The sequence below is a fragment of the Penicillium alfredii genome (genome assembly GCF_028826965.1).
Source record: "Penicillium alfredii strain IBT 34128 chromosome Unknown utg000011l_segment0_segment0, whole genome shotgun sequence".
Lineage (NCBI taxonomy): Eukaryota > Fungi > Ascomycota > Eurotiomycetes > Eurotiales > Aspergillaceae > Penicillium > Penicillium alfredii.
In genome coordinates, this window is record NW_026622708.1 from 2,419,915 (window position 1) to 2,447,699 (window position 27,785).

The window sequence follows — 27,785 nt, forward strand, 5'->3', positions numbered from 1 at the left end:
CAGCCTGCTTTTCTCTTTTTCTGTTTCACACGATACGATACGACTGGAATGATGACCCGGCGTTAGTGGCTTAGCGTTGTGTTTCTACTTTCAAAGATTCAGAACCCCCGGCGTGGAAGTTGCTGGGAACAAAATGATGAATTTTCTTGATCGGGAGCCTAGGGCATGGATTGTCTTCGTAGGGGGCGGCTTTGATTTGTTTTATTGCAAGATATCAAGGATCTAGCGGAGTAGAAATGACCACACTGTACTTTGACACTTGTTTCCTGTCCAGCCTCTCAAGTATATTCGTTCCAGCCATAGCCATTGCAAAGATTTCCAGTTACTAGTGCAGTTTATCATTAAGATCGAAAGTAGCAAGCTTAGAAATATCAACAGGGTATCGAAAAAAAGAGTTCCACACGTAAGAACAATAGAAAAGAGAATCAACGGTGAATAATAAGGACCTCGCCGGGATATCGCTTCAACCTAGCAGTCAGCTCGCGCTCACTGATCTCCAGCTCGGTACAGATCTGGTCGAAGGAGTGCGTCCCATCGAGATACCTCGCCAAGGTACGCTCATCGATAGGGTCATCATCATCGTCATCCCACATCCCAGACGGAACACTCCCCGGACCATAACCACTGCGGCTCCCGCTGTGGAAAGAGGTGGCACGCTCAGCCGCCGAGAGCGGGCCGTCGTCGCCGACACTCGAGGCAGTGTAGGGTGTGTTTGTGCCGGTGGTGGCGCGGGAAGACGGGCCGGTCGAGAGGTGGGGACCAGCAACGGGAAGGAAAGACGAGGAACGGGGCGGGGGAGCGGGCAGACCCGTGGCGCAGGCGTATTTGTGGACGCGGTATAGGAAGCCCTTGATGACGCCGAAGGTGATGAAGCGGCGGATGTCGATGTTGGCGAGCTCGCGGCTGCGGTGCGAGTACCATTGCTTGACGCTCTGGCCTTGTTTCAGACCCGAATACAGCTCGACGAGGCCCACGCCGTCGACTACGTCGCTGCTTTGGCTTTGCTCTGGTGGAGCTGCTGGAACAGAAGACGCGTCGCTCTCTGCGGCGTCGTCGGGCTTGGTGTTGTCATTGGGTTCGCTGTCTTCTGGCTCGCCCATTAATGGCCAGATCTCTTCGGCGTCGAAGCGCGAGTCCTCGCGGGATATGCTCGGCACGGGATCCGCGAGCGGGCTTGCAAGCGTTGCTGGTCCTCCGCTCGTTGCAGATGTGGGTGGAGGTGGGGAGCGAGGCCCCATTGGAGGGTGCGGTGCGAAACGCGCATTCACGTACCGCGCACACTCGAGTTGCATAGCCTCGTCCGAGGCGATGGTGGAGCTGAACTGAGCCGTGGGTGCATAGACGGCCGAGAAGGAAAAGATGTCCAGCAAGAACAGGCAGCCATAGTAGAGTAGATGCCGGATTGCGCGACACGTGAGGGAGAAGTCTGTGTCGGCCAAGATCGAAATGATGCGGACACTATTGACTCCGTTGATATGGGGTGCAATCTAGGGATTGAAGAAAGTCAATGAGTCTGTGGGTGTTGTCGGGGCAAGAAGTCACCATACCCTCTGCAATGTCAGGTCCCAATTCTCATCCATGAAGGCCTTGTACCGAACCGTGAACAGAGGGACTTGCCAGGCCTTAACAGGCGGAGGAGAAGGATAGATGGGGAAGAGCTTGATATTCAGAGTGTTGAGATCGTCTACCCATGGTCAGTAGCAGCTCAGCTCGACGCTGTCGAAATGAAGCGAATGAACCCAAAGAACATACCAATGGGAATCATGCACTCGCAGTAGTTATTCAAGTCTTCCATCAACATCTCACAGAGGCTGTGGACCTTGCCCTCGCCACTCTTGGAGAAATCCCGCGACAAAAACCCATTCTGCTCCTCCAGGGCATGCATCAGGTCGGCCAGTTTCTGCACCACACTCTTGTACGTGCTGAAGTCCTCCTCCTCGGCCAACACCAGACAGAAGTTGAAGATGAACTCATTGCGATCATAACGAGCCGACTTCATGCAAATCGGGTAACCCAGGATGCGGTAGCCGTTCGAGCAGACCTGGAGGAAGTTGCCGCACAGCTCCTGGCGGGGAATCACGAAGAACGAGACATCGGAGAAGATGAGGAGGCGCGGCTGCGAGGGCTCGTTGCTCGTAGGGTTGACGATAGCTCCGTCGGGGACTTGATGGACGACCTTGGGACCTGATCCAACAGTTAATCACTCAATCGATCGAGAATTCCGCTGGGTCAATACCCTCTTGGGTGTCGAATTTGCTGTAGAAGATTGCCTTGATCATCGTGCCGCGGATGTCCGAGACAGCAGTGGGGTGCGCGACGAGGACATGGAGAAAGGTCAGGCTAAAAAATTGCTACCGACCATGCTGATCGTGCAGACCGGAGCTCTCAACAATCAAGGGACGTTCACATTGTCGAATGTCGGAGATGCGGGCTTATCGGGGTGTTTGGGTCTGTTTGCACCCACGTGCTCACTGATTGCGTCTACAGAGTACAGCCTACAGTCTACGGTTTACTCTCAACTCCATATACTTCAGCGCGAGAATCTCAAAGAGAAATGAAGCCAGAAAAAACTGAATACCGATCCCAGAGTAAGAAAAAGCAAAGACAAGGAGTCATCAATGGGAGCAAAGAGCCGAGGGTATTAAGAGGGTCAGAGCGCACGAGAAAGGGTCAAAAACACAATGAAATCTATGCATTGCAAGGCGATGGTCTCCGGCAGGAAAAGCAGGGCAAATGACAAAGGGATGTAGAAACCAGCAAAGAAACACCCGAGAAGAGGGAACCAGTCCACTTCATGAAGACCATGCGAAACAAAGAAAAAGAAAAGAAATACGCCAGAAAATGCAAAGACGAGCGAGAAGACTGGTCATCGGGCCGTGCCGGACGGATGATTGGAGGCGACTAGGCTGCCAGAGGTCGAGAAGAGGTATGAATCGGGGAGGGCCGCAGCGGTCGATCGACGGGCTCCGTCGCGACGGTGAGGGGGAAGGAAACTCAAGGGCTGACTCGCTCGAATGGCGTGGACCATCTCTCCATAGCCTCCACGCTCGCCGGCCTCTTTCAGCCACTGTTCCCAGTCCTCGTCGAGGGGCACGTCGGCGCCTTGGTCGCGTGCCGCCATAGCAGCCAGCAGGCGATGGTTCAGCGCCACCCCACAGCTTTCCACCTCCTCGTCGCTGTATTCGCCCTCGTCTTCGTCGTCTTCCTGATCGGATGGAAAATCGCTAGGGGTGCGCGTTTCGCTCGCGCGGACGGTGTCATCACTCAGTGTCTCGATAATCAGGTCCTGTTCCTCTTCTGACCCGCAGAAGTCGTCAAAGTGAACCTCGATCGAGGGAACAGGCGGCGGGGTGGCTGGTCGGATGGCATAGGCGGTGGTGTCCAGCACGCTGACCCCTTCCTCCAACTCATAACGCTCACGAGCCGACTTGGTACCCTCCCACCGACACAAATCAGAGATTTCCGCGTCAGTCAGCCCAAGCTCGTCGAAGACACGGAAGAGCTTGCGGTGCCAGGGGAAGCGACCCAGTCGCATGCGATGCGGGCTATGGGAGTAGTCAAGCCCCGGGTATTGGGCCTCGATGCAATCGAGCGAGCCGTAGAAAAGTGAGGTCTCAACGCGCACTTCAGGTACCAGATTCCGGGTAATATGAGCCGCAAATGATCCTGGATCACTGGTGCGAGGCCGTGGAAAGGTCGCGTTGTATACGATCTGAGCGAGCGCCGGTTTACGCATGGTTGCGGGGGTAAGAAGGGACGAAAGGAAAAGAAGAGAGAATATATAGACAAATCAAAAATTGCCGCTATCAAGGAGGCAAGGCGCTCGACCCCGGACCAGGAATGTCGACGGAAGTCAGGACCCTGGATCGCCCCTTGCCCGGTTGAAGGCTGTCTGTTCCCCAGGCCCAGACGCTTCGGAGGTTTGGGCTGTGGGGCGGTCTGTTGGAGAGAGAACTGTCTCTGCCAGAAGACAAGACGCCAGTGCCGAATAAAAGAAAAGAAGAAATGGCAGAAAAAGAAGAGAAATGACACAGAAAACAAGAAAAATAAAAATAAAAATCAGGCACCGAAAGGAGGAAATTCAAGGCAGCGAGGGTTTCAAGAAGAGGCCTCAGGCGAAGTGCAGCTGATGACCCCGGGACTTCTCGGTTGCACCCCAACGCTCACTGCGAGCCATCACCGGTGAATCGGTTCAGAACTGACAACACACCCTGGTTATTTATATTATCTATTCTCGACATCGGTGGAGTGTGTTTGTGTGCTGTGCTGGCAGCTCTGCATGGCCACTTCATCAGAGTGCTGGATCTACATCCTCTCCAATCAGTTGAGCCTCTACGACAGCCCTGATGTCCACTTTTGACGGCGTGGTCGAAGGCAGGTGGAGACCTTTGTGTTTCTGTTGTATTCTAGGGCTGACCTTCTCTAGAGTTCCCCGAGATTCAAAGTAAGCAGGAAGTGGCAATGGCTTGGGCTGTCAGCTAAGAAACAAAAAACGCCAGTTGATTACTTTCGGAAGAATCCTGCACGGCCTGCACCACTTGCATGTTTTCTGAGCCATGTGCATAGTGACCACTTGCAGGGCCTCGAGTCCTTCCGGGCTCCTTTTCTCTATTGCTCTCCAGCCACGCGAGAAGTAAGTCTTTTTTTTTTAAAAAAAAAAAATTCTGATATAGATCACCAGCTCATTTACCCTGATATAGCTTTTGCTGCGGATTGAAAAATATCCACATCGCATGAATTTCAACAAAGGCATCTTGGAGTCTCGCCGGTTACATTACAAGCATTTGGCAAAACTATTGGTCGGTCCCTTCTGAGATATCACGATCGAACCCAGAGTTAAGACCTAGGCAGCGCCCTATCCCTTTGAATACTCCGACGGAGATTGAGCTCACCCCAAGGCAGCGAATCCGGGTCACTCTATTTGATGCCAACCACTGCACAGGGGCAGTGATGTTCCTGATTGAGGGAAATGGGAATGCAATCCTCTATACGGGTGATATTCGAGGTCAGTGCTGTTGACTCTTGAAGATGTTTCTTACTGACCAAACGCAGCGGAACCATGGTGGGTCAATAGCCTGGTACGGCGTCCGGTATTGATTCCATATACATTGGGACGAAAGCGGCTAGACAAGCTATACCTTGACACCACGTTTGCTTGTGTGGCAAATCCATTCCGTGAATTCCCATCCAAAGCCGAGGGACTGGCTGAACTATTTCAAAAAATGGAAGCCTATCCCAAGGAAAACAACTTCTACTTCTGCGCTTGGACATTTGGCTACGAAGACGTCTGGATTGCTCTCTCGGCAGCACTGAACACCAAGGTAAACAAGCATTGAATGTCCAAGTCTACGAGTCTAGCTGATCATCTCTCAGATCCACGTGGATCGATATCAGATGGGCCTTTATCGATCTCTCGCCCATACGTCAGGCAGCCGGGGGGTCAGTGAAGCTCCTGCTCTTTGCGGCTTTGAACTGGGAAATAGCACTGTGGCAGGCTGTCTGAGCAACGATGAAAACAGCCGCATCCACAGCTGCGAGCCTGGGACATCGTGTCATGTGGCTCGCAGCCTTAACACGGTCTACATTGTGCCCATTGTGAACCGCACGGCCGATGGTGCCGAAGTACCCGAGGTTGGTGCTGGCGGTGGAACTGGCGATCTATACCAGATCCACGAGCTGGAGCTACCGGATGAAGCTGCCCTAGCGGAGCTTGAGAAGCTGTGTTTTCAGCACATCCACGATGAACAAGCCCTATCCCAGATGCGAACTGATCTTCTGAAAGCGTACCAATCAAGAAGGCAAGTCCTGTCTCTCGACAGCTACGGTGTCAAGGAAGAAGAGGAGATCTCTCTTGAAAAGCTAGTCACTATGCTCAGTCGAGGCGCCGCAGATGGCAATATTCGAACCTCTTGCGATACAGGCAGTAATTCCAGACTTGATCTGCCTAATACCATCGTAAGTTTTGCTCATGCATTTGGGATTGCTTGATTCTCACATATCCTTCAGCGTTTTCCGTACTCACGCCACTCATCATACTCCGAACTCTGTCAGCTCGTTGCTGCGCTCCGGCCTAAAGACATCCATCCATGCACAGTGGACTCTTCTTCTTGGAGTGAAAAAGTCTCCATTGGGCGACTGTTTGGTCACCTGTGCTCAGGGGACGAGTTTACGCACGATGATCATATGCGGAAAATTATTGCTGATTCTGCTTATGAAGAGGATCTGCGCCCAAGGAAAAAGGCCCGCTACGAGATAGACGTGTCAACGCAATCCACGCAGGAGTTTAACAGTCTGAGCACAACGGATCCCGGCGAGCAAGGCCGAAATGTGAATCAAGATCTCACTCGCCAGATAGGTGAATTCGATGGAGAGCCAGAGTCACCATTGCATCGTCCACAGCCGCAACTGTCCCCTCCACGAAACACTTCTTCAGTCCAAGCACCAACAATAAACCCCAGCAAGCACCTCGATGTTGGGTGCTCAACACCAGCCACAGCGAGAGCAAAGCGCAACGAAATCCGCCGCGCTCACCGTTACCTACACGACCACGCCGAGCCAGGACTATTCCAAATTGGACCCCTTCCGTCGTCGTGGCCAACCGATGCAGAGGATGGCTTTGAAGAGGAAGAGGAAGAGGAAGAAGCAGAACAAGACAGAGCAATACAAGCGCAAAACACAAGCCATGACTCCCTCGCCACCATTCATACCGAATCAGACAATTATCAAGGGAGCGACACAGACATCGCCGGCAATATCACCACATCCCAGAGCCCAGATCACCAGCAGCCCAACACCCAACCGGCAGAAAGCCAACACACCGATCCCCTCTCGCTCTCCATCTCCGAGTCCGTGCTTGCATCGCCGCCGCTAGATCAGGGATCCTCGCATGCAGAGACTCAAAGTGGGCTGGGCCAAGCTCAAATTAGTGCTCGTGCCCATGCCCGTGCCCGTGCCCGAGTCGCAGCGTACCTAGCGGCCAGAGAGGATACGTATTCTGCGTGGACAGAGGTGTCGCTGGTTTCGGTGGAAAATAACCATGCTGAAGAGGAGATTGAGCTCTGACTTCGTTTCTTTCTTTTTCTTTCTCTGCTCCTATGCCATCACCTGCTGAATTTCTGATATACCCACTACATAGACCGTAACGAACAATGACATGTACATTATGATACACTTTAAATCCTAATCCAAGCCAAAGACCCGATCTTCTTTAGATGTATCTCTATACAATAATGCATCTCATTCGTGTAGGTCGTAAATGTCTCTCTATTTCTCTAAACAAAATCCAACAGGAGAAAAGGCCAGTAAGCAAAGACGCCAAAATATCAACGGTGAATCAAAGGTGATATGGCTATATTCATCAATACTCATCAGATGTCCATTAGAGGCATCGCGGTCCATTCTAGCGTTTCCTCGACTGGCTCCTCTTCAGAGACACATCGCTCACAGTGACACACAAATCGAAAGGATTTGCGCAGATGATCGCGGCGCGCACTGAGATCCGTATAGTGTGATAGATCGAAGTAGGCGATGCAGCATTCTTCGCCGGGAAGAATGTCGCGGGATGCGGTGAAGACCATGCGGCCTTGCTCGTCGGGTTTGTGGGTTACCTTAAAATTAGTTAGCACTATTATTCTTCTCTTCTTCTTCTTCTTCTTCTTCTCGTTTTGTCTTCTCTTATTTGGCTCAGAATATAAGTTTGGGGGAGGAGAGAAACTCGCTTACATTCGGCAGACACGAGTGATTCATTATTGCAGCCGTGGGATACACAGCCGCAGCATACTGCTCGCCTCGCCCCATAGGAAGATCCGGGAGAGGAAAAACACCCGTTTCTCGCGGGTAGAGACCAAAGGAATTGGCCTCTTCCTGGCAGACGAGATGAAGCACGCGGTCCGGTGTCAAACCATGAGGCAAGACAGAGCTATTGGGAAGATACTTCTTGACAAGAGTCATCCAGGACCGGACTTGATCATGGGACCAGGAGTCGACAGATCCGCACAGCGCATCAATAGCAGCCCAGCCGTGTTTCCAGCGGTGGTTGGCAGCCGACGTATCCCACGATAGAGGATGATTATGATGTTGTGCATGTTGTGCATGAAATTCGATCTGCCGAGTAGCCAACAACCGTACAATCAACCATAACATGCCAAACTCGTACTCGCTGCGTTTATTCCGCAGCGGTGCCGCATACCGCTTGAGCCAGGTGCATTCGAAGGCGTGGCGCGCGGCGTCGGCATCGCGGCAGACGGCACTGCACCAGACCACGTCGGTGACACAGGCATTCAGGCATGGAGAACGGCCGCCTCGATGGCAAGGTGCGGGCTGGTTACAGGCGGGATTGCTGCAGAGGAGGGTATCGTTGGAGGCTGGGTCGTCGACGACGGGGAGGATTGCGTAGGGCCGGTCAATGAGTAGACAGGCGCCTTGGGCGATTAGATGCGAGGCGCGGAATTGGCGGCCCTTGGTTGCGTCGGTCGTTTCGTTCAGGTGCGGATGGATCCAGTGCAGGTGCGTTGGGGTTGTGGTGTTGGTGGTGGTCCCTTCTACGGTGGTTTGGTGCGAGGGCTCGACGCTGATATACACGACCTGGGACATGGTTGTCTTTTTTGTGGCTCCCCAGGCTTTCTTTACTGGGGAGATGAGTGGATGTTGATGGTATTTCTTACGGTGAATCGCAAACCGGGGCAAAATCTTTTGTCTCGAAATTTGGCCTCGTTTGGTTGTTTGGTTGGGTGGGTCATTGTGTCGCCATCTTTTGCTTTGGAGATTGGCCAATGCCGTTGTGTTCCTGTGAGGTTATCGCAAGCGATTGCAGATGATTGGCGGCGTCATAATTGAATATCCCCTGATTGGTCGATCGCTTTATATCTATGGATTTGAGGTCCGATTTTGATTTTTAAATGAAAATAAGCATCCAAATAAAATAGTTATCAGATTTTCTGGAAACCTCAGGGAAGAGTTAGTGAACTTGGCTTGCTTCGACTTTGCATATGCATGCATGATCTGGTTTTCCTACTACCCTGACGATTCAATACTTCAATGCATAGGATGAGTTGGTGGCAGTGGGAATGACTATGATCAAATTCTCTCGGTGTATATCATTTTCGCGGCCTTGGGAAAGCAAACTCAAGAACAAATGCTCTAAATAGAATATTGTCGTTTCCCGTCAGTCATGTTGATCGGCAAAGTCGGGCGTCCGAGTGGGTCCAAGTTGGCCGAGCCGATTATCCATACCTACAGTTTATAAAATCAAGTAATTTAAGAAAGGGAATTCCTTTCGAGAAGAGAGTCGTCATTTCATATAAATAGCATCATGCATCGGGATCAAAGACAAATAACAGGGTCGCTCGCTCGCTATGGCACGAACTTTTAGAACCAATAGACGCTCGGAAAAAAAGTAGATGAGTAGATCGAAAGAAAAGAAAGCAGTCAATATCAGAAAGAATGCTGAAGTAAGAAAAGACTTCACCTTCACCAGCCTTGACAATCTAGAAAATGTAATAGGCCTGTGTCAGAGGCAACTCGGCCGCTGGCTCGGCGTCACAAAGCATGCCATCTGCTTCGACGGTCTGCCAGTCATCGTCAGCATCAAGGAATAACCATTAAAATTCAATGGAAAATGAAACACTCACATAACTCTCCGGATCGACCTTCATCTTCGGCATTGTGTTATTGAATTTCATGTCTCGTTTGCCGACGGCCCGGCAGTTCTTGACGGGTTCGATCCGTTTCCGAAGACCGTACGACTGCACGGTACCGTTATCGATGGAGGCCTGAGAAACGAACATGATCGACGTGCTAGGAACGCGGCCCTGATTTTGTTATTATCGTTTTGTCTATCCGGAGAAAGTCCACATGCAAAGCAAACTTACAGCAAACTGAGGCCGCATGATCATCGGCTCAATAGTCGGGATGGAGCCATTGGGGTCACCCTGGGCCAAAAGGGTTAGAAAAAAAAAAAAAAAAAAACTGAGGGAACACAAGAGTCACACATACCATCTCGGCCACAGCAATCAGGCCGCTCTTCAAAACTTTGACCGGTTTGGTCCCAAAAGTGCTGGCGTTCCAAAGAACCAGGTCCGCGATCTTGCCGACCTCCACGCTGCCAATCGCATGGGCCATCCCCTGTGCCAGCGCTGGGTTGATTGTGTATTTGCTGACATAGCGCTTCACCCGGAAGTTGTCGGCCTCGGTGCCCTCGTCCTCAGGCAAGGGACCGCGCTGCGCCTTGTTCTTGTGTGCCGTGTGCCAGTTGCGCAGGATCACCTCGCCGCAGCGGCCCATAGCCTGTGAGTCGGACGACATCATGCTAATAGCTCCCAGGTCATGCAGCACGTCCTCCGCAGCGATCGTCTCAGCGCGGATGCGGCTTTCGGCGAAGGCAACGTCCTCGGGAATATTCTTGGACAGATGGTGGCACACCATCAGCATGTCCAGATGCTCATCGAGCGTGTTCAGGGTAAATGGTCGGGTCGGGTTCGTGCTGCTAGGAAGCACGTTCGGATGCTCAACCACGGAAATAATGTCGGGCGCGTGGCCGCCCCCTGCGCCTTCCGTGTGGTATGTGTGAATGGTGCGGCCCTTGAACGATTCAATGGTCTGCTCGACGAACCCGGACTCGTTCAGGGTGTCGGTATGGATCATGCACTGCACGTCATATTCGTCGCACACGCCCAAGCAATTGTCGATCGCCGCCGGTGTTGATCCCCAATCCTCGTGCAGTTTTAAGCCAGCCGCCCCAGCCTTGATCTGCTCTTCGATGCTCAGTGGGCCGCAATCGTTGCCCTTGCCAGTGATCCCGATATTGATGGGCAGGCTATCCCACGCCTGCATCATTTGGCGCAGATGGTTAGGACCGGGTGTACATGTCGTTGCATTTGATCCGGTACTGGGGCCCGTGCCGCCACCGAGGAAAGTGGTTATTCCCGATGCTAGGGCCTCGTCCGCTTGCTGCGGGCAAATGAAATGGATGTGCGTATCAATCCCACCGGCCGTGACAATCTTATTCTCGCCAGCGATCACGTCTGTAGACGCACCCACCACCAGATCCGGATGAACGCCATCCATCACGTCTGGATTCCCAGCCTTGCCAATGCCCACGATCCGGCAATCTTTGATACCGATGTCGGCCTTGTAAATGCCCGTCCAGTCAATAATCAACGCGTTCGTGATTACAGTGTCCACGCAATCAGCCGCTGAGCGGCCAGACGCCTGGCCCATTCCCTCTCGGAGGGTCTTGCCGCCACCGAAGGCGCATTCATCTCCGTACGTTGTCAGATCCTTCTCCACCTGCACCCACAGGTTGGTCAATCCTAGGCGCACTAAGTCTCCGGTGGTGGGACCAAACATGCGCGCGTATGCCTCGCGCTCCATCGAAAACCCAGTGATCAGCGCACTGTCGGCCATGGGCTCTGGGGCATGCGCAAATCCTGCAGTCTGCAGTCGCGTCACAATCTCCTCGGCGCGGCCCAGATCCAATGGCCCATTGGCTAGCCAATTGCCTCCTCGGATCACGCGATTGCCTCCAATTTCCACAAGGGTCACCGTTTTTGTGTCGCCAGGCTCGAACCGGATCGATGTGCCAGCGGGAATGTCGAGCCGGAACCCGTACGATTGAATGCGATCAAAGTGCAGCTGCGGGTTCGTCTCGATAAAGTGGTAGTGGGATCCAACCTATGATTAGCGGGTTGTTAGCTTCGGCCTGTCATATATCGACCTTTGCGCGCACCTGAATCGGTCGATCGCCCTTGCTCATGACCTTAAGACGGATGCGTCTCCGTCCATTGTTCAACGCGACGCGGGCATGCTTCGCGGGGATCACGGCGCCGGGCATCTTCTCGGGCAGGAAATCATTGGGGTCGGGGTCCGGGAAGGCTTCTTGCGGTGGGATGGGAAGGAAACTGCTATACAGCGCCCTCTCTAGATCGCCGTCATCGCTACTGATCGGGTGGTGTACGGTGACGAGGTAGGTTCCGGTGGGAAAGGTGCCTTCGACCTGCAACTCGACAAGGGTAGCGACGACAGACGGGAGAACGTGACGGCGACCCAGCATGGTCTTGCCGATGGACATGAGATCGGCGACGGAGTAGTGGCCATCGCGAATCAGCTGCGATGAGGGTCAATTGCGCGAACTTGGTGGTTTCAGGAGCAAAGGACTATCACGAACCTCGTGCAAGTTGGCCGAGATCAAGGCCTGCGGGAAACTGGGTCAGCGCGGACACTCGCGGCAAGGACAAACACCTCCTCACGTACCACTGCTTCTGCATGGTTGAGCCGCACTCCACGTGCCAGGCGTCGCTGCGCCAAAGATCCGAGATGCGCGATGGTGAGCTTGTCGAGCTGTCCTCGAGTCAGCCCTGTTGTCAACGGTGCCTGACATGTACCTACCTCCTTCGGAACAAGCTGCATCGCGCAGGTGGAACCCAAACCTGGGGGTTCTTGGCGTGCAGAGAAGGTTGAAACTGGGGAAGCTGGGGAAGGGGAGGAACTGGAGAAAGCCGGCACAAGCTGTACAAGTCAATGAGGTCTTCGTCAATGACCGAGTCGATGCCCCAGGACAAAACAAGAGGGAAAAAGAGGGAACGTGGGGATGCGCGAGTGTTTCAAGGCAGATAAGCGATGATAAGCACCACGCAGGCCGATTGGGTCGGCCGAGGGCGATGTTTTAGTCACGACTTTGCTAAGTGACCCGCTCGGCGAACTATATCATGCACTTGTATACACTTGTGTGCACTGGTAGTCTATACTTGTAATATACTCCTAGGCATGCATACTGCACATGTGGATACTAGATTTCGCGATACCGAGATTCTCCGAGTCTGCTAACATACACTTTTGGACAACGTCGTGGTGTGAGTCCCTTCACAGCTTTACACCCTTTAGCCCTGGCTCTTGCGCTTTTTGCCCTTACCCTTGGGTTCCGCAGGTGCCTTGGCCTTGGTGGCCGACACGGGCTCAACGTTCTTTCCCTTGCCCTTCTTCTGGGGAGATGGCTGCTTGACGGGCGACTCGGCAACCTCCTTGGCGGCAGCCTTGCCCTCACTGCGACGGCGCTTGGTGCTGCGAGGCGGGGTCGGGGTCTTCTGCTTGGGAGGGGAGGGGGTTCCTCGTCGGAGGACTCGTCTTCATCCTCGTCCTCGTCCTCATCCTCGGATTCCGAGTCGCGCGAGTTCTCCGCGCCCGCAAAGTCCTGCTGGATCTGGCTGGCGGCCGGGTCGTTGTCCTCCTCGCCGGCCTTCTTGGCCTTGTATGCCTCCATTTCGCGTCGGTACTTCTCCAGGTTGTCCGCGTACAGCTTCTTCCAGACCTAGTGCGGATATGTGAGCAGGCGAACTGTTTGTTGTCGAGAGAAATAAAAAGATGGAAAGAAGAAAAATATCTTCAATGGTCCAACTCACCTCCTTCTGCACCGGCTCCATGGTCGACCAGCGCCGAGTACCCTCGTCAGCGACGTCCTTGGGACGCGAGTTGTTACCCAGGTCTTGCTTGATCTGGGCGCGGTTGTGCTGCATGTACAGGAAGTACGGGGTCAGGGCACGCTTGGGCGCGTTGGGGTCAGGGGGCGCGCGCTTGCGCTTCTTCTGGCCACCGGCCTCGGACTTGGCTGCGGGGCTGCTGGCGCGGGTACCGTAGTCAAGGTGGGCGCCAATGCCGGCGTGCATGGGTGGAATATCGATGGTGGCAGGGCCACCGTTGATCACGCTGTTCGCATGTTCGAGGTAGGCTTTGCTCAGGTCGGCGACGTAGGATTGCAGGTCCATAAGACGCATGAGCATCTGCGATCACGCGTCAGTCATGTGCTTGGGCCAGTCAAGGTAGTGGACTTCATTCATAAAGCGATGGCGCCATATCGCCAAACAGTCGCAAGGGTTTTGACCGCGTGCGCGCTCCATAGGATGATCGCGACTGTTGGATTGGTCGCCGCGCAGGAAAATTAAAATGGGACGAATACAGGAACAAAAACAGGGGTGGAAATATTCCAGAAGCTTGGCGCAAGACCATAAATGTATAACAAAGGGCACCCTAAACTCGAAAAGTCGAGTGTGCAGCTTTGGTGTGGCACGAAAAAGCAAAAGCTCTGTTTATGCGACGCGTAGAGGCGCGCCGAGAAGCCCGAGGATTGCCCGAGGGGCCAACCAAAAAAAAAAAAGTTTTGACCAAGAAGAAAATTATAACAAAAAAACAACATACCGAGTCTTTCGAGTTTCTAAGCTCGTCAACATTGATGGAGACGGTGGCCTCTTCGGCCTTGTCATGCTTGGGAGCCATGATGTCGGGGATGGAAGAGTGAGAAAAAAAAAGAGGGAAAGAAATTTGGAGCGAAGGATAGGGGCGGGCGGGAGGGTGCCCACTAAATACCGTGGGCACGCCCCCTAGGCGCTGGCATGCTTGACTACCCGTGGGTGGTCGCTGCTTTAGGCTTAGGCTGCTGCTTCGGGGCTCTTTGGGGTGTCGCCTCACCGGGTCATGCGACGGGCCCTGGAGGGTTCCCCGTCAACCCTCCCAGACCCCTCCATCCACCCCCCGGCTTGGGTGTACAAAAACTCTAGGCATGAGTCCACCAGACCATGCTTCGGTACGAGGGCAAAACCATCCTGTGCCAGTAGTTTTTTAGGAGTTTGTTAAACTTTTTTATTCGGTCATTGTTATAAGCTTAGAGGGTGGTATTTGCCTAATTTCCACCAAATGTTCAGCCTTCTTTCGCACATATATCCGCGGGGCTTCCCCGAAGTTAGTTACCTCTCCCCCGGCGCAAGTTGAGGCACAATACAGGTGCCCAGTGAATATTTTCATAAGTGGCCAGCGCGGATTAATCAGAAGCTAACCCCCAACAAATCCTGCTATCAGTTACTAGAAATCTTGGGTGATCGATGGTACAAAATGTATGACGTCTATATCATTGTCGCGTTTACAGGGGAAGGATACAGAGACAATTATCCGACACTGAAGAAAATGACCGCATGTTCTTCAATATCACCAGGAGCTTCTCGGATTGGGCATTAGGCTTGGTATTTTGTGTTGATCCAACCCCAAGGCGAAGGCAACTGGCTCATCAACCACGCCCATCTTTTGGACGCGCTATATAAGCCTAAACATGAACCCTGCGCACCGTTGGCATGATTATCATAATCAGCATAGGATACAACATAAGGCATTCTATTTCTGTGAGCGCCTTTTATTTTGTTATGTCCCGCTGGAATCTCTAACTGTCCACGAAAAAAATGTTCTGTACATCACTTCCTTATCATCGTCAAGATGCAGACAAGTCGTCTCGCAAGCCAAAATCAACTCAACCACTGGCTTCAGCCTTTAGATCCTCCTCAACCTGGCTTTTGACAATATCCCGCACCTTCTCCCACGAGTTCTCAACACTAGTCACGCGCGTCTCCTTGGATGCGAGCGCCTTGAACTCGTCTGGAAGCACCTGCTTCTCAAAATCGAAACCGGCCTGATCCTTCAAAGCCGACTCGACAGCTTCAGAGAACTTCGCGGGGTGCGCAGTAGAGAGAGAGATGTGCTTGTATGAGCCAGCCCGAGCAAGCGATCGCTTGGCAGCGGTGATTCCGACAGCCGAGTGGGGATCAAGAACGTATTTGGTCTGCTGGTAGCAGGTCTTGATGGTCTCGCGGGTCTCCGAATCGCTCACACGGTCACTCTCAAAGCTCCGGCGTCCGTTTTCCAAGAGGTCTTGGTGGACAGGACCGAAACCGCCAGTTGCTTTCAATGACTGATACCAGGACACAACGTCTTGGCCGGCCTGCTTCTTGCTAGATTGATCATCTGAGCCAGATGCCGCAGCAAACTCTTTATAAACAATCAGTAAAAATTCAAGACGAGGGCGAAGGGAATATGCTAACATACCCTTGGAGAGGAACCACATGAGTCTCTCAAAGTTGCTGGAAACCAAGATATCCATCGCTGGGCTGAGGGTCTCCTTGCAAGCGTCAGTCTTCACGCTGCCATCAGACTTTGCCTCCTGAACAGGATTCTTCTCGTATCGGCCAGTTGTCCAGAACCGATGCAGGATATCATTCCTTCCGGAAAGTTAGCCAAGTTCCATAAATATACTAAGATTCCCTGAAGCATGTGCAGGCTTGGCTTTCTCTCCGGCGACTTACTCATTTGTTGCCACTGTCAATTACTTGATGTCAGAAAAAGGTATACAAATTCGGTGAGGGGGAAGCCAACATACCGACCAACTTTTCCGCTGGGAGACCCATTTTGGTTGCGATGTAACCCGAAAGGATGTTGCCAAAGTTGCCAGTCGGAGTCACAAATCTGACCTTGTCTCCCACATTGAACGAGAATGACTTCCTGGCAAGCGAGAAGTACGAATGGAAGTAGAACACGATCTGGGCGAGGATTCTCGAGAAGTTGATCGAGTTGACAGCACCGAGATTCAAATCCTTATTGGTTTCAGCATCGCCGAAAAGAGCCTTGACAATATCCTGTTGCCATTTGTTAGTCTGCCGATCTTCATTTCCAACATGCGCAGCACTTACTTGACAGTCGTCAAACGTCCCAGTCACGGCCAGGTTGTGGACATTCCTGTCAGTGCAGGTCGTCATCTGCTTCTCTTGGATAGGGCTGACGCGGCCCTTTGGATGCAGGATAGTCACTGATACATCCTTCTTGCCTCGAAGACCATAGATCGCAGCAGATCCAGTCTATACACGCGTTAGAACCCTTTCCTATTGGACCAAGGACACATAATGGTAACCTACGTCACCACTCGTTGCACCGACGACCGTCAGATGATGCCTGTCTGCTAGTTGGTTAGTTCAGTTCAGGCTAGACTGATGTTGCCTTGGGCAAGGGGTTTTAAAGGGTATACCTTTCCCTTGTTTCCCTTCGTTCTTTCGCACGAGGAGATATTCGAAAAGGTTTCCTAGGAATTGCAAGGCACCTCATATTGTGTCAGCTCCAATGAAGTTATCATGGTACTTAGGCGACACACAGTCTTTAAAGGAGTAGCTGGGGCCATGGAATAGCTCCAGCAGGTAGAGGTTGTCGTCCTGGAGATGCGCCAATGGCACAACCTCGTCCGCGCGGAATGTCGAGTAGCTTCGATCGATTATGGCCTTCAGGTCGTCAGGAGGGATCTCGGAGCTCGAAATAAAGAGGCTAAAGATCCGGAAGGCAAGCTCGGGGTAAGAGAGGTCTTTCCAGCTCCGCTGTTATTTGTCGGTTAGCCTTTGATGCATGTCAACAGCTTTCGGGCAATTGCATACGTACCCAGTCATGTGCAACTGGGACTTCATGAGGCAAGAAAAGGCCACCGTCCGCGGCAAGTCCCTTCAAAACAACGGTCTCGAACGAGAGCTTCAACAAGATCAGCAGGCTGTTAAGGCAGCACACCGGATTAGAACACCCACGCCGTAGTCACCACCTCGGGTGGAAAGGTATTTCTGCGACTCGGTCGCGCCCGAATCGTTCGACATATTGCAATTGCGATTTTGGTCTCGTTTTCTCCTTGATGGATTTCCGCGATGGGGAAATTTTTGCCCCTCGGAGGGGTGACTCAACGGAACAAAGATTTGCCGAGCTATGATCGCCCAGAAAAGTAAAACCGCTTGCCTATTTGGGAAGGTATAGTTAGATATCTTATAAGATGATCTTTTGATCAGGCCATCATGACCAACGACTCGATTCAAGATATAAGAACATAAATTCGCTTCAGCAACCTTCAAGATCTTGGTTAGTTGGTATTTCCAGACAGTTATATACAAAAGAAAACTGACATCTGGGTCGACTGCGAGGTTCTCTGCTTGAAACTTTGATCTCCATTCGGCGACCACGTTGCGTGCCAAGCTACTCGGGTCCTCACGTTCATGAATTTCTGTACTATACTGGAGAATCCTGAATTGATCAGTATGCCGCGTTGGAAGACCGTCCACAATTTGGGCAAATGTGAATTCGGCTAGCTAGCTGTGTTGACAAAATGTGTCGGAGAGAACGTTGAACGGCGTCTAAGTGGACCGAATCCAAAGTATTAAATTCCACTTTGCTATTTTCCATGAACCCGAGATTAGATAGCACTCATGTATCTTGCTAAGGTGCTTTCTGCCATTTTCAAGAACTTCTTTCGCTATGAGATCATGGGCGGATTTTATCCACAATCTACTAGCCGGTTCAAGAACCGGGTTGATCAGCCAAAATAGACGTGTTCACTTGACGCCGTCAATGATCCCTGATGCGCCCAATTTTGACGCCAAGGACTCTTCATTCTTCAATAAGTGGCGCACGTTACCTCCCCCAGAACAGGTTCAGGAAAAGGCCAAAGCACAGTGGGTCTCAGGAACAAGTCTGGACAAGCGCAAGACCCTCTCATACGGCGCGCGTTATATGAGACCACCACCCGCTGTGTTTGAAAACATGGGCCTGGTTGTCAAATGCGGAGTTGAGGTGGGAATCCCAGAGGCCCGTCTGTCTACGGAAGGATCCCAATAAGGAATAGTAACGCCTATCGATCCCCATTTTATATAACTTCCTAGAATGGGCTCTTAATTTACGGCGTGGTAAAAATGGGAGAAGGCTTCCCGGTATCAAGTGCAAAAGCTCTCTGGACACTTTCTGGAAAGTATTTCGGCTAGTTTATGAAAGGACCACTTCAAACAAGATCAGAAACCAGATGAACCGTCAGATGCGTCGTGTACGAGTGGCCCTTTTGTCCCTGCCTAATTGACCTAGCCCTTCTTCTAAAACTAACCTATTCGTGAGTTTAGGTGATTCGACGATTAGCCAAAAAGTATAAGTTGTCCGCTACAGGCCGTGACAAGCCTCCGATGGATGTTGAGGACCTAGCAAAAGTCGTGGAGACCACCGTCAGCACAACAAAGAAGAAGTTTAGGCATGATCGCCACCGTATTAAGCTTGGGCTTTTCTTGTAACTCGTAGGCCTCACAACAAACCGTCCGCAAGCCATCCTTGATCTGCGGTATCGTCATATCTAAGTCAGTCTCCTCCGCGACCCGTAAGGCGGCCCACATCGAATTATGATCGAGTTCACCTTTAAATTCACTAAAGAGTGGCTAGGAGCTAAAGCCTCGTAAGTACAACTAGGTTTACGCCGTCACCTTCTACTGATATATCCTTCAGGAACACTTATATCCTTCCCGAAATTATCTTCGATCCTTCTTTAGTACTTAGTCCATATATATTCCTATTGGGTCTTCTCTTTGCAGACCGTGCCTTCGACCGCGTCGATAGCGAAGAGGTTCTTGTTCTCGCAAGCCAGCTTCCTCGACTCCGAATCCGCGACGAGTGTAACGAACTACGACTATAGCTTAATCCAGCGATAGATAACGTGCCGGTATTCCGTATATCGGAGCGGACTTTAAACAGAATTAGTATCTCACCTAACAAGCCTCTCCCTTATTTAACCTTAGAACCATAGATCAAGAAAATCGGTGTAATCATAGGCATTCGGTAAGTAACACGCCCCTATAGCTTGCGATATAGGGCAGGGACAGCGTTAGATAGTAGTGGTGTTTTATCCCGTTTAATCTTATAAAATTAATAAGCTGATTGCCCTTTAGGTTCTGTCAGCGACTCTCTCTGTAATCTTGTGATATACCATACCGATACACGGATATTCTTAAAATTCTATCTTAGTAAAAGGATTTCCAAAAACCTACCTACAATCATCCGTGGCCTTAATCCAGAAGAAGATATCATACATACTGCTTGCCGAATAAGCTGTACTATTAATCCAGATCGCCTATAGGAGCTTATAATAAAGCAATCCTCCTCTATAAATTAATAACCAGAAATTGCAGACTTAATACGCCGGCGGGATAAGATTAGTCGCTCTCTAGGGCGTCCTCTGTTAAAGTAGAAAAGAACGCCAAAGTACGAGACGTATAGGAAACTGAATCAGGAGTTAACGGGAGCCAGGAAGCGAGCGTAAGACACGTTACTCTCGTAACTCTAAAGCAAATATGACCGAGAGCAGCCAATACTCGAAATCAAGCGTTAGCTATCCGGGATTCAGCTAGCTAGATCTTCGAGTAAACCGCTGAAGTGCTCCACGGAGGTGCCTATTCCGCAGTAACGACTGATCGAAAGCCTTCTCACCCTACCTCGTCTAAGGATAGAGGAAGAGATAGCTCAGCGGACCGAAGCCATCGATACTGTGGCTGCTTAATGTTAGTTCTAGGAGGGCGATACCACTCGTTTGCCGCGGAATAAACGGGTTAAGGGCAGAGTGGTTAAGAGTAAGGTTCCTGACACTCAACACTTAGAAAGCGAAGTGATAGAGACTAATCCTTAGGCAGAGAGCCCTTTCGAAACCGCCCTTCGATCTATCATAAAGAATCATCGGCCCTTATTTTGCTTTATTTTTTTTAGGCCAATAAGATCTGGACATTATAAAACGTGTTTAGCGATTTGCGTCGTATAGGGATATCACTAAACATATCAAGCGGAAACATCTGCAAAATCTCGTGTTAAGCACGATGATTACGTGCAATGTTTGCGACAAAAAATTTGCGGAAGTCATGCATTTCCAGCGTCATGCCAATGATTCTCACTCGACTGTGACGGGACCTCTGTGGTGCGCAGTTTCTAGCTGATGGATTGTTTGCTGGTGTTGAGGCGTAGACTACTCAGAGCTTTGAACCCAAATATAGATCACGTCATTATTCACTGCAATTTGATGCAAAAGTTCCAAATTAGCTGACCTGTTATACCTAAGTACTTCAGATCTTGGCATAGTCCTACAATATGCTGTGGCGGACTGTTCAATTGGGACTAATCTATATTAGGATTAATTCCGCAGTGTACCCTGGTGCCTCATACTACCGCAGTCGGCCTCGTCAGTCAGCTTCCTCGCCAGAACAGTGAGCTCATGAGCTTAACATGAGTAAGATGCCCTACTACGATGGCTATATTTCAGGAATCTAAGGCTATCTGTTTCCGCTGGGAATCGAAGGTACGTTTTCCCGGGCCATAACTCCAATAAGTAATCTTAGCATTGCTGGAGAGATCCCGCCCCATGAAATTGTTTTAGGCTGGCTTGGTTACGCAGACAATTAGCCCTCCTGACAGATGGTCGACCGTGATTGGGGCCACGACTCCACCGCAGTCCGGCCAGCACATTAGGTTGCGTATCAGGCTGCTTTCAAGCACGTGGTCCACAATGAAACGACTTATCTCTGGTTTGATACGGAGTAGTACAGTATCTTTTGCGGTATTTATTCTATTTATTCCTAACTATCTTTCTGCTTTGTGGTCCTTTCTTTTCTTTTTCTTTGTTTTTACTCTGCCCCAGCTTCAAGCTCGATACTTATTTCAGGAGTACTTTCTTACCCTTAATTTGATCCTGTCGCGATTATCGAGTTTTGCACCTACAGTAAAGACCACCATAGAGGACACAAACGCGAATGTCGCCGCTGACATCAAAGAGGAACCGAGAGCCCAAACCCCCTCTGATTCTTAAGATGAGCAGCCGAAGATTCAGTACACATCAGGGCCAGATATGGTTATTATCGCTATTGCCTTGATGCTCAGCATATTCTTGGTACATCCGAAATGCCCTAACCTAATCGGAAACCAAACTAACGGAGAACTTCTTGGTGGCTCTTAATATAGTAAGTAACCCGATTGCCCATTATCAAAATAAAACCCTCCGCGCTAACTATTAATTAAGAGTATTATCTCCACTGTAATCCCTAAGATCACCGTTCAATTCAAAAGTATAGAGGATATTAGATGGTACGGAAGTGCCTTTTTCTTAACGCTCGCCGCTTTTCAGTCAGCCTAGGGCAATATATATAGAATATTTTCGCTACGAGGTGCTTTCCTAACCACTATTAGGATCTTCGAGATTAGGAGTTTGGTATACGCTTTAGCACCAAACAGTGTTGCGTTGATTGTGGGACGGGCTATCCAGGGTATAGGAGCTGGGCTTACTAGCGGCTACTACACTATCGCAGCCTTTATTGCGCCTCTAACCAAGGTCTCTATTCTCATCGGCCTGTTAGGTTCGACCTTCAGTCTTACGAGTATTGCGGGACCTCTACTAGATAGCGCCTTTTCGCAGTATATCTCGTGGTGCTGGTGCTACTACATTAATCTCCTTATCGGCGGCGTGGCTGCGGCGGTATTGGTGATTTTCTTCCGCACACCGACGTAGGCTAAGTCTGCGGCCGGGATGTCCCTAAAGGACAAGGCAAAGCAATTTAACTATATCAGACTGGTCCTCGTGTTGACAGGGCTGGTGTGATTTTTCCTGGCGCTCCAGTCGGGAGGGGTCTCCAAACTATGGAGTTCCGGGTCTGTTATTGCCTACCTCGTTCTCTGGGTAGTCCTCACTGGCACTTTCATCGTGGTCGAATAGATTCAAAAGGACCGGGCTCTAATGGTGCCGCGAATCTTGGCTAATCGAAACATTGGTGCTTGCTGTGCCTTTATTTTCTTGTGAGCTTTTCCTTTTCCTGCTCTCCCTCTGAAGTCTGCCCTTATCAGGGTTCCTCGATAAACACTCCTGACAAAGACAGTCTTAATGCGGCCAATTTCTCCTTGATCTATAATCTTCCGACCTACTGCTAAGCCATCAACGGTGACTCGCCTATGGTAAGTGGGTTGAAGAATATTCTAAGCATTCTCTCAACCTATCAGGTCTTATTATCACAATTCTTCCCTTTGCTCAATAGCCTAAACTAATCCAAAGAAAGCCATCGCAACTTTCCTATCATCCGCTATCGTCACTAAGCTTGGATACTACCAACCGTTCTTGATTGTAGGCAGTATCCTGGCCATAATTGGTGGTGGTTTAATTTACACCATGGATCTGACGACTGATCTGGGTCGTATGATTGGATACCAGATTCTCTACGGCGCAGGAATCGGCATTGCAGTCCAGATCCCTATCGTTGTCGCTGGGCCATTGAGCTCGACAGAGGATCAACCGATCACTATAGCGACTGTCTTACGTAGGAATCCCCCTCCCCCTTTGTTTAAACCACTATTTTTCACCCTACCAACTAACTGAACTTGCAGTCTTCCAATTCGTCTCGGCCGCGTAGGGCACCCAGCTAAGGGGGCCCCAAAAAATGCTGAGCGGGCCCCAAAAATCGGTGGAATATTACGTCGACTTTTGGGGCCCCCTTAGCTCGCTAAGTCGACTAGGCCCTAAAATATTTTTATTACTTAATCTTATTTTATATATATAAAAAGAAAATTCTTAACTTTATATTATTATTATTTTACTATATTATTTTTATAGTATTTCTATAGTCTGTTATTCGGACCTCGTTTTCGATAACCAGAAATTATTAATCTACTATAATATTTATCTAAATTCCTCTCTTCTATATAACGCGTGATTTATACTTTTAATTATATCCTTTATAATATAACTAATATAAGTTTTAGACCCTTAATAACCTAAATATTAGACCTAGACAGACCCGCGGATAACCTATATAGGTTGACCTGTGGGTTAGCCTATGGGCGGGTCGTGGGTAGACATGGACAGACCCGTCCCATGGGTCAAAGATCTTGACCCATGACCCAAACCCACGACCCATGGGTCGGGTTAATAAAATCCTGACCCGCCCATAGGTTGACCCGTGGGTTAACGGGTTAACCTATTTTTGACCTATTTTAGCATAAATTTCTTAATTAGGATAGATAATTTGCTTACCTTTTTTAATAATACACTATTGTTAAATACTATTTTTGTTCTAATATAACTTATAATTCTAACTCTTTATAAAAAGAATATTATATAGTAATAATATATTTAGAATATATAATATATTAATTTATTAATTTAATACTTTAAGGTAAGAATTATATTTTATAATAGGTAGATATAGGCGAAAGAAGATATTAGTTAACCCTTTCTTATACTAAACCTAAAAATATATATTTAAAGTCTATAGTAGTACTACCACTTTTTATATAATTAAACTATATATATTAGAAATAATAAAATAGATATAAATCTAATATCTAATATTTCTTTATTAATATATAAGTATATTATAGTCTTAATTATATAAAAGAATTATTTTAAATATTTTTTCTGGATTTATATAAAATAATAATATTAGCTAGTTAAGTTAAAATTTTTTAGGAATAAAAAGAAAATCTTAGGGTATTACTCTTATCTAATTATTTAGATTAATAGGTTAGTTTATAGATTAATCTATTAATCTATTTCTTACTATTTAATAAGCTTTATATATATTAGTAGAGCCTATTCTAATTAGTTATAAAATTTAGTATTAGGATAATACTAAATCCTATCTATTAATAAGAAATAAGTATTAGATCTATATATTCCCCTAAATCTATAATAATTTACTTTAGATTATTTTTCTATATCTTAAGTCCTTTATTTTAATATATTATTATTATATCTCTTCTATATCTTAATTATCTATTTTATACCTTTCTTCTCTTATTAAGAGTAAAGGGTTTAAGTTATCTATTTTCTATTCTAATCAACTTCTTGATACCCTCTTAGAACTACTAAAAAGCTAGTAAACTAAGTAAAGCCTCTCTCCTATTATATTACTAATACTAAAACGATCCGATAATCGGAAAAAGACTTAGATGATTTTTGATAGTATAAATAAAATAGAGTTTTTAAACTAGTAGCTTAATACCTAAATTAGTGGTTCTTATAATATTATAAAGAAGATAAACTAGAAAAGTCCACGATAGACTAATATATAGTTATATTTTAATTAAGTTATATATTTAGTAATAGGAGAGTTAAAGCTCCTATATAAGCGATATAGTAAGGTTATAGACTATCTAGTCTATACTAAGAATAGGATAATAGATCTCTAATATTACTAGAATTAAAGTATATACTAGAAAGGCTAAAGTACTACTAAATATTTAATAATCTAATATCTTATAGAATATATAATATATTATATAGTTATTATTTAATTTATAGGCTAATCTTTCTTAGGTTAAGAACTCCTCTTAAATAGCCTAGCTAATTACCTAAAAGCTATAAAAATAATAGTTAATTACTATAATAATTACTTTATAGCTTCTTTTTTAAACTATTAAATATCCCGAATTCTAAGCCTTTCTTCGAATAACCTAATTATTATTATTTATTCCTAGTTTCCTTTCCCGTTAAACTATATAGTGTTAAATCTAGAGAATAACCTAAGATTAATAGAAAGATTTATTTTAGAAACTTCTATCTAAAACTAAGCTCTTTATTAGTCTTAATTATTAGATATCGCTATTTTAATAAATATTTATAGCTATCTCTAGTTATTTTATTAATATAGACTAGAATTATCGAGAGGTTTTATTTAACTTCGAACCTATTTCTAGTATATACTCTAGATAGAATCTTAGTATAACCCTCCTTAATATCCTCTAGAAATATTAGATTAAAGACTAAGTACTTATAGTAATAACTAATAATATATCGAATAACTCTACTTTTATTTTAAGTATCTAAGATTCTATTTAATTATTAAATATTAACTTTAAGGTAATAATTATTCGGGTTCTATATATTATATATATAATTTAGTTAAGTTTAAAGTAACTATTTAGCTAGATAAAAGCGAACCCTTAGAATAAGGTAACTAAGACTATTTAGTCCGAGGAATATATCTAATACGCCTATTAAAAAGTATAAAAATAAGATATTATAATAACTCTTATAAAGATATATATCTATACTTCTTATTTATTAGTTAAAATACTAACCTACTTTATATTTTAGATTAGAAACCTTATAATCTTTATTAATATAAGCCCTTAATATCGGGAGTCCTTCCTTAGTCTCTAGCCTGACTACTCTCGATTAGTTCTAATTTAAGATATCCGAACTAGATAGAATTTAACCTTTTTAATACTCTAGTATATAAAATAGTTATAACTAGTCTTTAATCGATTTTGCTCTAAATATAATTATCTTTATCTTAAAATTAATATAAATAAATAACGCTAGATCGACTACCTTTTTAATATTATCTAGTTATTTTTCTAATTTACTATAGTCCTTTTAAAAATAAAGGATATTACTATTTATACTATCTTTATTATCTATAATAAGCTATTTAATTATTTTAAGATATTAATTAGATAGCTTAATAGAAAGAAGATTAGATAGAAATAATAGATATATTAAGCCCTTAAATTAGCTAAAGGTAAACTCCGTAAGTATTACTTTATAATAAATAATAAAGAGCTTAGTAATATCTATATAATTAGCACTATCTTAGCCCTAGACATGGACAGACCCGTCCTATGGGTCAAAGATCTTGACCCATGACCCAAACCCACGACCCATAGGTCGGGTCAATAAAATCCTGACCCGCCTATGGGTTGACCCGTGGGTTAACGGGTTAACCTATTTTTGACCTATTTTAGTATAAATTTCTTAATTAGGATAGATAATTTGCTTACCTTTTTTAATAATACACTATTGTTAAATACTGTTTTTGTTCTAATATAACTTATAATTCTAACTCTTTATAAAAAGAATATTATATAGTAATAATATATTTAGAATATATAATATATTAATTTATTAATTTAATACTTTAAGGTAAGAATTATATTTTATAATAGGTAGATATAGGCGAAAGAAGATATTAGTTAACCATTTCTTATACTAAACCTAAAAATATATATTTAAAGTCTATAGTAGTACTTCTACTTTTTATATAAATAAACTATATATATTAGAAACAATAAAATAGATATAAATCTAATATCTAATATTTCTTTATTAATATATAAGTATATTATAGTCTTATTTATATAAAAGAATTATTTTAAATATTTTTTCTGAATTTATATAAAATAACAATATTAGCTGGTTAGGTTGAAATTTTTTAGGGATAAAAAGAAAAATCTTGGGGTATTACTCTTACCTAATTATTTAGGTTAACGGGTTAGCCTATAGGTTGACCTATTAACCTATTTCTTACTATCTAATAAACTTTGTATATATTAGTGGAGCCTATTCTGATTAGTTATAAAATTTAGTATTAGGATAGTACTAAATTCTATCTACTAATAAAAAATAAGTATTAGACCTATATATTCCCCTGAATCTACAATGATTTACCTTAGATTATTTTTCTATATCTCGAGTCTCTCGCTGTAAAAGGGTTGTGTGGTCCCCCTTTTACTAGATATAATAAAATATATGCTTTTTTATAGTAGTCTTTCTACCTTTATTAGAACCGGGGTTTTAATCTATCTACGCGATTACTTAAAACCCCGGTTTTAATCTACCTACGCGTTTACTTATAGCCCCGGTTCTAATATATCTACGTAAAAAGATTGGCTAGTTAGGTTGAAATTTTTTGGGGATAAAAAGAAAAATCTTAGGGTATTACTCTTACCTAATTATTTAGGTTAACGGGTTAGCCTATAGGTTAACCCGTTAATCTATTTCTTACTATCTAATAAGCTTCGTATATATTAGTAGAGTATCTTCTAATTAGTTATAAAATTTAGTACTAGAATAGTGCCGAATCCTATCTACTAATAAGAAATAAGTATTAGACCTATATATTCCCCTAAATCTACGATGATTTATCTTAGATTATTTTTCTATATCTCGAGTCCTTTATTTTAATATATTATTGCTATATCTCTTCTATACCTTAGTTATCTACCTCGTACCCTCCCTCTCTTATTAAGAGTGAGGGGTTTAAGTCATCTATTTTCTATTCTGATCAACTTCTCGATACCCTCTTAGAACTACTAGAAAGCCAGCAAACCGAGCAAAGCCTCCCTCCTATTATACCACTAACACTAAAACGATCCAACGATCGGAAAAAGAC

The 27,785-nt window shown here is 46.6% G+C and overlaps 12 protein-coding genes across 12 annotated transcripts; 6 read left to right on the forward strand and 6 right to left on the reverse strand.

The window, feature by feature from the left end:
• Positions 1–425: 425 nt before the first annotated feature.
• On the reverse strand, positions 426–2,279 carry NUU61_009335 (nitrogen permease regulating protein NPR2; the record flags this gene model as incomplete). The annotated part of the gene is made up of 4 exons (XM_056659860.1): positions 426–1,487; positions 1,548–1,684; positions 1,753–2,184; positions 2,237–2,279. 4 exons carry the CDS (start codon positions 2,277–2,279, stop codon positions 426–428), a joined length of 1,674 nt encoding a protein of 557 aa, XP_056508153.1.
• Positions 2,280–2,866: 587 nt separating this feature from the next.
• On the reverse strand, positions 2,867–3,736 carry NUU61_009336 (uncharacterized protein; the record flags this gene model as incomplete). Its single annotated transcript, XM_056659861.1, has 1 exon — positions 2,867–3,736. The coding sequence occupies one exon, from the start codon at positions 3,734–3,736 to the stop codon at positions 2,867–2,869; it is 870 nt and encodes a 289-aa protein (XP_056508154.1).
• A 610-nt stretch (positions 3,737–4,346) lies between these two features.
• Positions 4,347–7,062, forward strand: NUU61_009337 (uncharacterized protein; the record flags this gene model as incomplete). The annotated part of the gene is made up of 8 exons (XM_056659862.1): positions 4,347–4,378; positions 4,427–4,444; positions 4,567–4,633; positions 4,701–4,799; positions 4,852–5,005; positions 5,053–5,321; positions 5,374–5,955; positions 6,007–7,062. 8 exons carry the CDS (start codon positions 4,347–4,349, stop codon positions 7,060–7,062), a joined length of 2,277 nt encoding a protein of 758 aa, XP_056508155.1.
• Positions 7,063–7,367: 305 nt separating this feature from the next.
• NUU61_009338 (SET domain-containing protein) lies at positions 7,368–8,592 on the reverse strand (the record flags this gene model as incomplete). Its single annotated transcript, XM_056659863.1, has 2 exons — positions 7,368–7,607; positions 7,723–8,592. The coding sequence occupies 2 exons, from the start codon at positions 8,590–8,592 to the stop codon at positions 7,368–7,370; spliced, it is 1,110 nt and encodes a 369-aa protein (XP_056508156.1).
• Positions 8,593–9,485: 893 nt separating this feature from the next.
• NUU61_009339 (urease Ure) lies at positions 9,486–12,405 on the reverse strand (the record flags this gene model as incomplete). The annotated part of the gene is made up of 8 exons (XM_056659864.1): positions 9,486–9,566; positions 9,630–9,809; positions 9,870–9,929; positions 9,994–11,670; positions 11,726–12,103; positions 12,164–12,190; positions 12,250–12,336; positions 12,385–12,405. 8 exons carry the CDS (start codon positions 12,403–12,405, stop codon positions 9,486–9,488), a joined length of 2,511 nt encoding a protein of 836 aa, XP_056508157.1.
• A 470-nt stretch (positions 12,406–12,875) lies between these two features.
• NUU61_009340 (uncharacterized protein) lies at positions 12,876–14,265 on the reverse strand (the record flags this gene model as incomplete). Its single annotated transcript, XM_056659865.1, has 4 exons — positions 12,876–13,056; positions 13,116–13,303; positions 13,395–13,772; positions 14,188–14,265. The coding sequence occupies 4 exons, from the start codon at positions 14,263–14,265 to the stop codon at positions 12,876–12,878; spliced, it is 825 nt and encodes a 274-aa protein (XP_056508158.1).
• Positions 14,266–15,286: 1,021 nt separating this feature from the next.
• NUU61_009341 (threonine synthase THR4) lies at positions 15,287–17,438 on the reverse strand (the record flags this gene model as incomplete). Its single annotated transcript, XM_056659866.1, has 10 exons — positions 15,287–15,801; positions 15,859–16,031; positions 16,116–16,128; positions 16,190–16,445; positions 16,500–16,664; positions 16,722–16,762; positions 16,832–16,903; positions 16,955–17,171; positions 17,233–17,319; positions 17,373–17,438. The coding sequence occupies 10 exons, from the start codon at positions 17,436–17,438 to the stop codon at positions 15,287–15,289; spliced, it is 1,605 nt and encodes a 534-aa protein (XP_056508159.1).
• A 742-nt stretch (positions 17,439–18,180) lies between these two features.
• NUU61_009342 (uncharacterized protein) lies at positions 18,181–18,447 on the forward strand (the record flags this gene model as incomplete). The annotated part of the gene is made up of 1 exon (XM_056659867.1): positions 18,181–18,447. The coding sequence occupies one exon, from the start codon at positions 18,181–18,183 to the stop codon at positions 18,445–18,447; it is 267 nt and encodes an 88-aa protein (XP_056508160.1).
• A 545-nt stretch (positions 18,448–18,992) lies between these two features.
• Positions 18,993–19,282, forward strand: NUU61_009343 (uncharacterized protein; the record flags this gene model as incomplete). The annotated part of the gene is made up of 2 exons (XM_056659868.1): positions 18,993–19,045; positions 19,096–19,282. The coding sequence occupies 2 exons, from the start codon at positions 18,993–18,995 to the stop codon at positions 19,280–19,282; spliced, it is 240 nt and encodes a 79-aa protein (XP_056508161.1).
• Positions 19,283–19,937: 655 nt separating this feature from the next.
• Positions 19,938–20,570, forward strand: NUU61_009344 (uncharacterized protein; the record flags this gene model as incomplete). The annotated part of the gene is made up of 3 exons (XM_056659869.1): positions 19,938–19,970; positions 20,156–20,248; positions 20,382–20,570. 3 exons carry the CDS (start codon positions 19,938–19,940, stop codon positions 20,568–20,570), a joined length of 315 nt encoding a protein of 104 aa, XP_056508162.1.
• Positions 20,571–21,380: 810 nt separating this feature from the next.
• Positions 21,381–22,132, forward strand: NUU61_009345 (Major facilitator superfamily domain general substrate transporter; the record flags this gene model as incomplete). Its single annotated transcript, XM_056659870.1, has 3 exons — positions 21,381–21,478; positions 21,649–21,750; positions 21,775–22,132. 3 exons carry the CDS (start codon positions 21,381–21,383, stop codon positions 22,130–22,132), a joined length of 558 nt encoding a protein of 185 aa, XP_056508163.1.
• A 225-nt stretch (positions 22,133–22,357) lies between these two features.
• On the forward strand, positions 22,358–22,924 carry NUU61_009346 (uncharacterized protein; the record flags this gene model as incomplete). Its single annotated transcript, XM_056659871.1, has 3 exons — positions 22,358–22,391; positions 22,550–22,572; positions 22,670–22,924. Coding segments are annotated over 3 exons (312 nt in total), but the record flags the coding sequence as incomplete, so codon positions are not given.
• Between the last annotated feature and the right edge of the window lie 4,861 nt (positions 22,925–27,785).